Below are 12,521 nucleotides of genomic sequence, written 5' to 3' on the forward strand. Positions count from 1 at the left end.
CCAACCCGTCTGAATATTGCTGTTGATGACTTTCAGGCCGACTATCCTTTGAAGAAAACGACCTCAATTCAGGCTGTAGACTAAATATCTATCATCATGGGCTCCTCATCTCCATGAAGTTGTGCATGCCAGAGGTTGTAGTATCGCCCCTGTTTCCCAAGCAATTCCCGATGAGTCCCACTTTCAACAATGGTGCCATTATCCAGCACAAAGATGCGATCTGCTTTGACCACAGTCGACAGCCTGTGGGCAATGACTAAGGTTGTCCTGTCCTTGATTAGATTTTTCAGCGCTTCTTGAATTTTAGCCTCGGTTTCGGTGTCGACGGCACTGGTTGCCTCGTCCAGCACAAGAATGGATGGGTCCTTTAGAAAGGCTCGCGCGATCGCTAAGCGCTGGACCTCGCCGCCAGATAACTTGATTCCCTGCTCCCCGACTTTGGTTTGATAGCCCTCTGGGAAAGAGGAAATTCTGTCATGGATTGCAGCCGCTTGACAGGCTCGATGGATTTCTTCATCGGAGGCATCCAAATTGGCGTACCGTAGGTTCTCCATGATCGAGGCATTGAAAAGGATAGGGTTTTGCGATACAATGCCCAATGCCCCCCGGAGAGAACTTTGTGTCACATCGCGAATATCATGACCATCAATCTTGATACACCCAGACGTTACGTCATAATAGCGAAGTAATAGCTTCATCAGCGATGACTTTCCGGCCCCGGTGGTGCCAACTAAGGCGATGATGTCCCCGGGAGCTGCAGAAATATTGACATCACGGACAGCCGGTTCCCTGTTGTTGTATGAGAAAAACACATTCTCGAATGCGACGTATCCCTGAACAGGACCAAGATCAAAAGCATCGGGCTTGTCAGTCACAGTCGGTTTGGTGGTAAGGAGGTCGAGCAGCCGTTCGGCATCAATCAGTTTTGAGATAAACCACCTGTAATCTTTCGACAAAAACTTGATCGGCCAAATGAGATAGTCCCAGTATTGTATCAGAAAAACAAAGTCTCCGGGCGATGCTCGGCCGTGCCTGATCTCATTGGCGACGAGAAATGCAAGGACCACAAAAGAAACCGGGAAGCATGCCTCCATTAAACCAGTCGAGTACACATCTCGATATTCCCATCTTTGTTTTGCGGTCATATGTTTGTCGACTGCCTTTGCGAAGCGAAATTTCTCATACGCGAACATGTTAAACGAAGAAACCGTCAACCATCCTTGGATGGCTTGATGCATCACCCGCGCCTCGCTTCGTTCAGCCTTGGTCAGCTGCCGACGATTGTCGATGTTCCAGCGGGATGCAGTGACTTCCAATGCCATGAATGTCAGTGTTGCAATAAGCATACACAATGCCGCTAGCGAGTTGAACTTGATATAAAGAAGGACAAACGCAACAAATAGGTCAATGACTGCTGGAGCTATCTCCAGGAAGATGATTTCCAAAACATTCGTGAGTGTAGCGCCTTGCTCTATAGCCTTCATGACCTCGGCCGAGTCTCGATCAGCGTGAAATTCCATCGGGAGGCCTATGACGTGGCCGAAGGCAGCGTTGGTGAGCTGCCTGTAAGAGAACTGCTCGATTGGAATCTTAGCTAGTTCCATGAGCATCCCCAAACCCGATTGCCCGTGGAGGATATTGACAGCGAAGTATATCCCGAGATCTGACAGCGCAAGCTCTTGTCTGACAAGTTTGTCTGCGATACTACCCAGCTGAGTGGGCACCACTACATTCAACACACGATCAGCTATCAAGCAGAGCGCGCATACTAGGTAGCACAGTTGAACTTTGATGTCTTTTCGCGGAATCAGGAAGGGTAGAAAGACTTTGAAGGTTGCAAGATAATCCACCAAGTGACCTGTTTTGCGAAGCTTCCCGGTCCGAGTATCGTGATCTTTGCCATCTTCGTCATCAGAGTTATCTGGGTCTGACTCTGAATTCGAGTCCAGATCGCTAGGATGGTCGCGGTATCGTCCGGGCGGTAGGAGATGGTCTGAGTCGCTGAGGTGGGACCTCGCTTCTTCCTCAATTGTGCTCCCACTCGTCACGCACAGACGGGAGTAAATAATCAGGGAGTATATCAGCAAGCCACCAGCATGAGCAAGTGTGAGGGATTCTGCAACAAGCAGGGCTCGTTGCGTGGTGTGAAGGGCTGGATAAACAGCATCGACGACAAAGACAGGAATCCCAAAGATGAGCGAAATGACACAGATGGCGATCACTTCTGGCAACAAAGAATGTCTGCGGGTGCAAAATGAACCCCATGCCAAGGAAAAGATGACGGTGGTGATCATACGGTCCTGGACTGGCACAAGTTCATGGCGCCCAAGAAAAAGGACGACGGCTTGAGTGACATAATATGCGAATATGCATCCGATTGAACCGACAATCACCGCAGTTTTGCGTGGACGGGATATCTTTTCAATTGTCGTGGAGCCATGGTTAACGAGTAAAGAGAAGAAAATGAACAGCAGAGCAATCACCGAGGCGCCGAATTGCAGGTGGCGCAGCAGTTGCTCGGGGGTTATGAGGACCATATCACTCCGAGACGGTGTGGAAGCATCAAGTAGACAGTCCAAAGCTAAGCGCTAAGCAGTAGGGGAGAAGTAAGATAGAGAAGCAGGCTTAAGAGCCTCCGTGTTAGGGGAACCCTAGGAATAAGTCAGTCACGGTGACACACTATGATTCACTTTGTTTGCGATCGGGAACATTGCTGCCTAACGAGAACCCAATGACACGCACTTTATGTTTCTTTGACCGCCCGACTACGGAACTATTGGTGTTCTGAGACTCACGCCCCCCTGAAACGAAGGATTATTTGTAGTTTTATTGGGGTCGCCTCACCTTATGACCTACAAAGCTTACTGTGGCGTCCTCCAATGCATAGTTTGTAAGCAATTGGAGTAACACAGTTGGCCTCTCTGCTGAAAGTTATACACCAAAAACGGGGCAGAAGAAAACACTATTTCAACAATACTCAATGACACCGACACAGTAGGCAAGGACGCCCAAATTCAATATAGTGATCTTAGTTCAGAAAACTCCCATTTTCTCGCGTTTATGCAATTATTTCGGTTTTCACACAATAGGTAAGCTACAGAGTTCTTCGACCGAGGAATAACACACAGTCGAAGACAGCTACATCCACAATCACCACGGGTGGGTCTGAATATCATTAGATCAAGGATTACGCTAAACACGAATCGGGAGTGAATCACTTACCTTGCCATTCCAGCACCAGAATGTGCCACTATCATTCTCGTTTTTCTCCCTAATGACCTTTAGCATGTCCTCCACACTTTCGTCGGCCTGAATCATCCCTTCTACCTCCCAATCGAGTTCGATATTGGCCATGTCACTGCATTTGTATCAGCAACACTCATATATACAAGAAGCGCGACGTACGTCTGGACTTCACCAGGATGCATAGCAAGAATGCATATCTTATTCCGCTTTCCCTCACATCGCGCCAGCTCGGCCGCCATATGTCTGATCATCTGATTGAGGGCCGCTTTGCTTGCCGCGTATGCTGCAAAGCCATCTTCATAGCTTCGAAAAAGCGTAGCAGACCCAGAATCGGACGAAATAAACACAACCTTGGTGGGTGGGCTTTCGAGGTCTAGATCAATCAACTTTCGAGCACAGATCACGGGCCCGATTGTGTTGGTATGCAAGTGAAGAGCAAAATCCGCATATGATCTAGGTCATAGACTTTAGTATTAATTCTCGGTCAAGGGTGATACGGAGACAGCAAATACATTTCTGTTGCTCGGTTTGGATATTTGAGCACACCAGCATTCAGAATAATGTTCTCCGGACTCATCCCATTTTTGCTGGCTGCTTGAACCTTGCTGGCAAAGTGCTACACCAGAAGTTAGACAATTATTGTCTGACAATAGGGGCTATAGCTTAACTTGCGTTAATGCTTTCTTCGCTTGTGACATCGCACTGCTCAACCATGCAGCGATCTGGACTCGACTGACACAGCTCCAGAAGTTCTTTTGCTGCCGATGGATTTCGCGCTCCTGCTATAACTTTCTGTCCCCCTTCCAGGAGCTGCTTCACGAATTCCAGGCCGATGCCTCTGGAGGCACCTACTACCACCCATGTCTCCGAATGAATCGCCATGAGCTGAGGGAGAAAAAAAGAGGAACCTTTGAGAAGCAGAAAACTGAGAGAGAGTGAGGGGAATGAATGACTGATGAGGTCGAAGTGGGTTGTGTGGGTCGACAACCTTCTGTTATCGTCGGCATAATGACCGGCCGCCACTGCTCCACTCCCCTCCAGTATCCATCCCCTCCCTTTCCCGTCTCCATCCATTACCCCCAGTCTTTTTCCTGCCTACCACAAATTCTCATTAAGTCGTCATCTACAATGCCTCGGCGGGTACGTAAAGATACTTACTCTAGGCCAGGGCTGCGCCACCTGCAAGCGGCGTCACAAGTAATGTATCCTACTCGTGGTTTCTTAACCACACCGCACTGCAGAAGTTGTACCGCGTATGAAGTATTGAACCTGCTAAATTTTACTCTGCTAGGTGACGGCAATAAATCTAGGTAAGATGCCAGAGAATTCTTCAAGCGTTGAACCCTCTGACATCAAATCTGCCGATGTAATACGTGCACTTATCTATACGCGCATATACAGTGGAACGAATAATTCTACTGATACAGAACCGCTAAACCTGAAAAGTATAGCCACCGGGAAATCCAGTCTACGGAAATCTGAACTCATTGCGGTCCTCAACCGATCTTTCATGTCCCCACCCTTGCTTTAAGGGCAAGAGTTATGTAGTCATTTCTCCCTTTCAATGCCATTTCTATGATACGCATTCGATTGAAATTCCAGTTAAACTGCATAAGACAGATAAGGCACCGGGTAATCAATAGTGAAGCATGCAAGACTAAAATTGTGGCGAGGAAATACGAGAGACTACCTGGGCTTACAGCCCAGGGACCACCAACTCTGCTAGAGAAACTGAGAATAGTAAGGGTGGCTCAAAAGTCCTGCGTAGATAGACGGTTTAGATCGAGGGAAATGATTAGCTTGTCTTAAGATGAGGCCAGGTAGGCCAGTATAATAGTCATTCAAATACCTTTTAATGTTAATGGTAAGAGGTTGGCAATCAAATCATGGAGCTGCCCCGGATTCTGTCCCGGATTCTGTTGGAGAATCATAGTTCGAATGCTTCTTGATCTTCTGCTTCCTGGCCTCCTCTTCCGCCTTGATTTGAGCTTTTATTACTAGTGAAATGACAGAATGGCATCGCAACCAAATCATCAAATTTGACAAATAGGTTCTATGCGTTTTCATACTGTAAGAATGCGACGTTCGCCATTTCCTTATCTTTCGGATATGTTCATTACATAAAAATTCAACACTAGAAGTATGAGACAGCAATATGATCATCCATCAAAGCTGTGAGATCCCCAAGGAACCAACTCGCGATACAGGCAGTAGCCCCGAATGCGATTGATACCAAGTAAACCTTGGAAAATGAGGCCCCGAATGCATTAATAATAGCATGATGTAGGAAGTCATACTTCTCTGGCGTATTTATCTGGGGAAGCGATGCCGCATATTCGGAGAAGGGAATCGCTAGAAGTGTGGACGGCATGGTTTTGAGGATTGATAGATTGGTAATGCCGACTTGCATCGCTGCAGGAATAATTTTGTTCTCTCCTTCCTCGATGAGTCTTGCTGTAAATAGATTGTAGAAAATGCTGATTCCGATAACTTGGCCAACTGAGCGAAGGCACACGGTAAGAGAAGTTGCCGTTGCGATGAGATCGTCTGGAGATATGACCGTGACGATGACTTGATTGGGAACCAGAACACCACCAACGCCGGTGAGACCAAGCACAAGAGGAGCCCAGACGGTGTTGACGTTATTGGGATCGACAGCAGCCATACTACCAATGGCTGGGATGGTCAGCAACAAGACGCAAATTCTCTCAGTGATGCATCCTTACCGACAGTCTGTAAAACGCAGAAGCTTGCCATGATAGGTCGTAGATACCCCTTGAATGCGGAAATCATGATGGCTGAAATCAGCGATCCTCCCACAATACAAAATCCAAATGGCAGCGTCCGAATGCCTGCAACGACGTGGCCCGAGCCATACACGCTGATAGATTGCATGACCCCAAAAGAACAGAATGGGAATGTAATTTATACCCGCGACAAGGATCACTACCATTAACGCAATAAATGCACGCGGGTGACGGAGCAACCGCCGGGGGAACATGGGATACTTAGCCCAGAACGTCTCGTACAGGAGGAAGACGACCACCAGAATGGCACCAAGACTCAAGCAAGAAATGACCGCACTAGACCTCCAGGGATATGTCTGCCCTCCCCAATTGAGTCCGACGAGGAAAACAACAATGCCCGCGATCATAAGAAATCCTCCTAGGAAGTCGATTCTCCGAAGCATCTCCTTGCGACTCAAGCCCCCAGCGTTGACTCGAGGTGGAGGGTTGTAGAAGATGGCAAGGGTAACTGCCGTCAGCAAATTCCAGATTGCGATCAAGCAAGCGCAATATCGCCAGTTGGCCTGCGCAATCAGCTCTCCATATAATGACGCTGGGCAAAAGGGCAAGAAAGCGGACACAACAAGAGCAGCATAAAATCCTCGTTGGTGAGTCGGTACTAGTTCAGCCACAGCAGAGATTGACATCAACTCCTGGATCGAAACCCCGACTCCTGTAATGGCCTGCCCCGCAATGAAACCATTCCCATTGGTGGTTGCAGCACACAGTATCATACCCACCATCGAAGCAAGCACTCCCACAATAGTCACGCTTTTTCGTCCAAAGAGGTCGGCTATGGGCCCAGCGAAGGGAGCCACAGCACTGATAGATACCAACCCGGAAGAAAAAATCCAGACCAAGTCGTCGATAGCGTCCAGATCGTTCGCAACCGTGCTAACCAGAGCAGCGAATATCAAGGAACACACTTGAGAACCAACAAAGGCCATTCCAAACCCGAGCAAGACCATCAAAAATTTGACGTTACTCAGCTGCGAGTGTGTAGGGTCAGCTATATTCCCATCGTTTTGGAAGTTCAAATCAAACCACCTTAATCTGCTTGGAACGAGAGGGTTCAAGTGCTTCCGAGTCATCATATTTCTCGTCATGACTCTCAGGATCCTTGCATATCTGCTCAATGTGCTCATTCGCAACACCGTCAGATGGCTCTCGGTCCTTGACTTTCTCGCTCATTTTATCAGATGAAGGAGAATTTAGCGACAACAGTACTGATAACCAAATAAAGACCTGCTGAAGCTGATGGCAGTGGTCTGTGTTTGATAGCGTTTTTACCCCACAAAATGTGGTTCTTATATAGCCTTATTGTATATTCGAAAGTAGAGAGATGCCGAGTGAGAAGGAGGGGGCCCAACCCCCCTGAGGCGCTACGAATCGTTTAAAATTTCCTTAAACAAATTCAGTATGAATACAGGATGTCAATTCGAGTTTCAAGACTAGGCATCTGGATCAGAAAGGCATTCCAGCAATGCCTCCAAGCAAATGACTTAGTCACATTTGCTGAAATTTACACACTGTCTAGATCAGCGCCCGACGGCCAAGCACTCGTATTCACCGTATAAGCTTCCCCGCTTTCATTTATCCTCGGTCGTAACTGATCCCTGCACCTCTGGATTGTATGGAAGTATGAAAAAGGCCATCCTAGTATAGCCCTAAGTGCCATAAGGTAGCCAATGAAAGGTGAGTCCACCACTTTGTATCCGAGGTCCATTTTCCCCGCAGATCAGCAACCGTGGGGCCGAACGCGAATTTAGTGCCATTTGAGCCTAAGCGTTATTCGCAGCGGTACATCACGACCTGTCCGAGCCAATTAAATGTCGATTCCGTTCTCTAAATCCGAGGGCTTACTCACCACAGTAGTAAAAGTCTATAGGATTGGCATTTGGATACCGTCATACTCGCCTGTTTTAACTAGCGAGATATTGACTCTTCGGTTGGTTCCAGGGCTTTGCTCAATCTGTGAATGGTCAACTTGGTGGCTTTTTTATCCAGACAGAGCGCCAAGCCCTGCTAGGGGTAGTCTGTATAATACACGGAAAGGCAACTTCCCGATAGCTTGCATATCTTGTTTTCGAGGGCTTGAGAATTATGCAATCCTGGAGCCGGATCAAATCCAAGCCGAGAAATATAACTGTTCATCTAAAAACGCTCACCTGACACTACGCTTGCTGTGTAGATTTACGTTAATAGAAGCGTAACAGAAAGTTCATACTATGTAGCTACTGTGTAGGAAGCTCTGTGGTTATCGCGGAATTAACATCATACGCAAATAAAAAAGAGGGAAAAGTCCTACCTGAGTGCAATTTCCAAGCAATGGTGAGTGGCGAACAGAGGGCTATCGAGGGCCAAGCCATGAATATATTAGTATGCTTCATGAATGGCCAGTGTGACCTTCGGTGATGATTTAGCTCGAAAGTCGGTAGTTAATAATAATAATCAGTGCATAGCCTCGGCTGTTGCCTAAGAAGACGTGACTAGATTGGGAACAATTCGAAAATGTTGATTTTGCTATTGTGCACGTACTCGGATATTCGGCTGGGACCTATCAAGAGAATGGGTCTTGAGCTTCTCGCATTGAAACTCCGTCAAAGGTATAAAAAGTTCATCTCTCCCCAGCGGAGAAAAAGAAAACTAAAGAACAATAATCCAACTTAAATTTTAAACTACCTGCTCACAGAGCTCGACTTCAACTCAACGGGATAGATAGTCCTCAAGATGTCTTCAACTATTACTCAGACTTTTGCTCTTGCCACTGAGAGCAAGAGTGCCCAACGTCGGGATTTACCTACGCAGATCCTCCATGCCGATGAGGAGGCCTACGCAAAACAGCTAGAGCCTTTTGGTGGCAAAGAGGATATGACAAAGGGTGGAGATGTGTAAGTTCACCATTTGCTTTCTCATCTTGATATACTGAATGGGACCCTCAGTTACTATCCAAATCCTCCAAAAATGGCTGTTGATATCACGGTTGGTGATTTGACCGGCCGCGAACACGAGTTCAACCTTGAAGAAAACGGATTTTGCCTCGCAAAGCAGGTGACTAAGGTAATGAAGACAACTGAAGACCTTCAGAACAATAAGAAGATCAAAGAGGAGTATTACCCTGAGATGCAAGCTTGGCTGAAGGAGTTGTAAGTGTGGAACTTTCCCAACCGCAGGCAACACAGAAGGTTTGCTGAGAGGTATTACTAGAACCGGCGCACCTATTGTGAAAGTTATACACCATGGATCTCGAGTGAGCACCAGCGTGCATACCGCCAACAGCATCAAAAAGGAAGAAATCAGCCAGGTTACCCGGCCCGGTCCAGCTGTTTTTGGGGCACATCTCGACCAGTCGACCTGGCAGGGATTCAATGTCATCCATAAATATTTTCCCGATGAATGCGAGTCCTTGCTTCACGGTCGCTGCATTATTGTGAACGTACGCTTCCCGGTCCTCACATATTTGTAGTCTTTTGCTAATATCATGGCAAACCAGGCATGGCGTCCAATCAAGACTGTATATAAACACCCCTTCGGAATTGCCGACGCTAGCACCGTACCTTATACAGATCTCGTTGTTCGTGCCAACAGATGGCTCACGGAGATCCGAGAATCGATGGGTATCCGACCAAATCCAACTGTCCACAAATGGTATTATAAGTTCGCCCAGGCCGCCGACGAAGTTTTGGTCTTCAAACAGTTCGATAACTTTGGTGACGCCAGAGCGTGCCCACATTCCGCCTTCATTGACCCCGACTATGAAGATGCGGAACCTAGAGAGAGCATTGAAGTTAGAGCAATTCTTCTGTGGCCTGATGACAAGAGTACTGTTTTGTCTTGAATTAGGCGGAATTATTCTGGGAAAGAGCTTGTCTAAATTCTTCGCTAGCCAAGCATGAGGAAATTGGCACTTATTGTTTCTGGTATTTGTGTATAAAGGACGAATGTAGAGTACACCCAGAACGGAATCAAAACAAAGGATCGCAGATCTAGTTTTTTGTAGCTGAGCACTAGGTGATGTTGCTCTGGGAAAGAAATAACCCTATTCTGAATAGGAACTTAATTCTATGCGCGCATATACAGTGGGACGAACACCTCCACTGATGCAGGACCAGTAAACTAGAAAAATCTAGCCGCCAGGAATTCCATTCTTAGGGCCAATTATATCACGTGATATGTACAGCGCTTGACCCGATTGGGCCGTGGCGTGTCGTCATCCGCCGAGAGTCTGTCACTTGTCGCAGTCCCGCCCTTGGATTTAGTCGTTCACACCCCGGTTGTCTGGTGAGACGCCCAGATGTCATCCCGCGCCATTCGGAAGCTGCAGAAACTGCGTGAGCAAGAGCAGCTGGAACAAGCGCAGCAAGATGAGTCAAGCGACGATGAGCCCGCGCGCCCCGCGAAGCCCAAGTTTAACGCATTCGACCTGTTGAACGCGGGTGACGAAGAACATGAACCTGAATCGGAAGAGGACATACGGGAAGCGACCTCCCCAGAGCCAGTCGAGCCCGAGTCAACCCCAGTCAAAAGCAAGAGTGCCAACAAGAAACGGAAGAAGAAAAAGAAGGCGGCTAAAGCTGCGGTTTCTAACGATGCGACTCTTGCAAAGTCCGACGATACTCAACTGGATGAAATTGACAAGGCGCTGAAAGAACTGGCGACTGGTGACCAACCGCCAGTCGGTGTCGGTGCGGCTGCTAGTACTGCAGCGGACTCTCCCGACGCTTCGTTCCCGAAAACCACCGCCGCCCTGCTTTCTGTGGAGCCCAAATACCTGAACGCGACGAATGAGATGCGCAGGCTATTTGGGAATGTCGTGCTGGAGAACTTTGATCAGCCTGCCGACTCAGGAACGGGCCGTAGGCGGGATCGCAATCGCGAAACGGTTGATCTCGGCCGCGCATTGACTGGAAGATACAGCCCGGCGAGCCGGGGGCAGAGCTTGGCTGGAGTGACACTGCGTCGGAATGTCCTGATGCAAGGCAGAGACGAATGGCCGCGGGCCCCCAGTGGAGGGTTGGGCATGGAGGTAGTTGACAAACTGCCTTTTGGTGATACGCTCTATCGAATTGTTCATAATGCCGCCTATCAAGATGTACAGAGACAGTTTGACCTCTGTGTTGAGTCGATGGACCCGCAGAGGTTGATTCAGCACCTCCAGTACAACCCTTACCACATCTCCACCCTCCTCCAAGTCTCTGAGGTCGCCAAACACCAAGGCGACCATGCTGTATCTGCCGACCTGCTGGAAAGAGCACTGTTTAATATTGGACGGTCCGCTCATTCGTCATTCGGGAATCGTCTCAAGGAAGGCCAAGCGAAACTTGACTTTCTGCACGGCGAGAACCGGGAGCTTTGGCTTGTTGGCTGGAGGTATATGGCCAACCTCGGCATGAAGGGCACATGGAGGACCGCCTATGAGTGGGCGAAGCTTCTGCTCAGCTTGAATGACACCGATCCCTACTGCATAAGGCTGTTGATTGACCATCTTGCTCTCCGTGGCCGGGAGTATGCTCACTTTGTCGAGCTGTGTACGCAAACACGGTTCAGTCGTGACTGGGCCGATCTTTTGAATATTCAATGTTCTCTGGTTATGGCCTACCTACGGTTGAACAAGCCACAAGAGTGTCGTCGACAGCTACAGATGGCCATGTCCCGCTACCCGTGGGTGTTTAATCGGCTGGCACAAGAGCTAGACCTCCAGCACATCCCCAAGCAGATCTGGGGCAAGATGCCCCCAACTGACTCCCATGAGCTGTTTACGGAGCTTTATATCTCTCGTGCAAAGGATCTATGGAACACCCCAGAGGCCGTGTCTCTGATCATGGAAGTTGCCGACAGTCTTTCAGGCGAGGCGGAGCCCGTTGAAGTACCAGAAATTACTCTGGACATTGCCCGCCATGTGGTCTTGTCTGATATCCCCAAAGTTACCACTCATCTTCCGAACCACTTTGTGTCGGGTCGTCTCTCTGCTTCTGACCCTCTACCTCCACACGAGTCTGAAGCTTTCCGCCAGCAATCCGACCCGACACCGTCTTATATCTCGCGGATCCCAGAAGGCGGACGGCCACAGTGGCTGCGCAACCTGCTGGACCAAATGAACAACGGCGCTATTCACTTCCCCCGATTTGCCGAGGATCAGAATGATGAGGATGATGTCCCTGAGACGGACGAAACCCACCGACCAGGACACGCACCGGATGAACAAGCTCTCGAGCCGTGGCTCTTACAAGACGGCCTCGAGTCACTGCAAATGTTCCTGCACCAGTATGGCGTCGATCGGGGCAACTGGGGGGATGTGGTGGATTTTTCTCCGCTGTCAGAGTACCTGGAGGGACTGCTCAATATTCAGCCGGAGTCGTCGCGACAGCAGTTACTGCACGGACCCATCAAGGAGGTGATTGGAGAGTTTGCCGTGAACATGCTTGAAGACGAGCTGACCATGATGCTGGAAGAAACCGATGAGGAGGAGGAATGAGAGCTTTACATACT

At 48.7% G+C, this 12,521-nt stretch overlaps 5 protein-coding genes across 5 annotated transcripts; 2 read left to right on the forward strand and 3 right to left on the reverse strand.

Moving 5' to 3' along the window:
* Positions 1-80: 80 nt before the first annotated feature.
* N7474_003986 (ABC transporter ATP-binding protein) lies at positions 81-2,537 on the reverse strand (the record flags this gene model as incomplete). Its single annotated transcript, XM_057195401.1, has 1 exon — positions 81-2,537. One exon carries the CDS (start codon positions 2,535-2,537, stop codon positions 81-83), a length of 2,457 nt encoding a protein of 818 aa, XP_057052797.1.
* A 613-nt stretch (positions 2,538-3,150) lies between these two features.
* On the reverse strand, positions 3,151-4,128 carry N7474_003987 (uncharacterized protein; the record flags this gene model as incomplete). Its single annotated transcript, XM_057195402.1, has 5 exons — positions 3,151-3,165; positions 3,223-3,358; positions 3,406-3,699; positions 3,759-3,862; positions 4,099-4,128. 5 exons carry the CDS (start codon positions 4,126-4,128, stop codon positions 3,151-3,153), a joined length of 579 nt encoding a protein of 192 aa, XP_057052798.1.
* Positions 4,129-5,380: 1,252 nt separating this feature from the next.
* N7474_003988 (fungal trichothecene efflux pump) lies at positions 5,381-7,223 on the reverse strand (the record flags this gene model as incomplete). Its single annotated transcript, XM_057195403.1, has 4 exons — positions 5,381-5,922; positions 5,973-6,098; positions 6,178-7,021; positions 7,077-7,223. 4 exons carry the CDS (start codon positions 7,221-7,223, stop codon positions 5,381-5,383), a joined length of 1,659 nt encoding a protein of 552 aa, XP_057052799.1.
* A 1,539-nt stretch (positions 7,224-8,762) lies between these two features.
* On the forward strand, positions 8,763-9,870 carry N7474_003989 (uncharacterized protein; the record flags this gene model as incomplete). The annotated part of the gene is made up of 4 exons (XM_057195404.1): positions 8,763-8,923; positions 8,975-9,178; positions 9,240-9,468; positions 9,526-9,870. 4 exons carry the CDS (start codon positions 8,763-8,765, stop codon positions 9,868-9,870), a joined length of 939 nt encoding a protein of 312 aa, XP_057052800.1.
* Positions 9,871-10,326: 456 nt separating this feature from the next.
* Positions 10,327-12,507, forward strand: N7474_003990 (transcriptional repressor TCF25 family protein; the record flags this gene model as incomplete). The annotated part of the gene is made up of 1 exon (XM_057195405.1): positions 10,327-12,507. One exon carries the CDS (start codon positions 10,327-10,329, stop codon positions 12,505-12,507), a length of 2,181 nt encoding a protein of 726 aa, XP_057052801.1.
* Between the last annotated feature and the right edge of the window lie 14 nt (positions 12,508-12,521).

This window comes from Penicillium riverlandense, assembly GCF_028828495.1.
Source record: "Penicillium riverlandense strain IBT 135883 chromosome Unknown utg000003l_segment0_segment0, whole genome shotgun sequence".
Taxonomy (NCBI): Eukaryota; Fungi; Ascomycota; class Eurotiomycetes; order Eurotiales; family Aspergillaceae; genus Penicillium; species Penicillium riverlandense.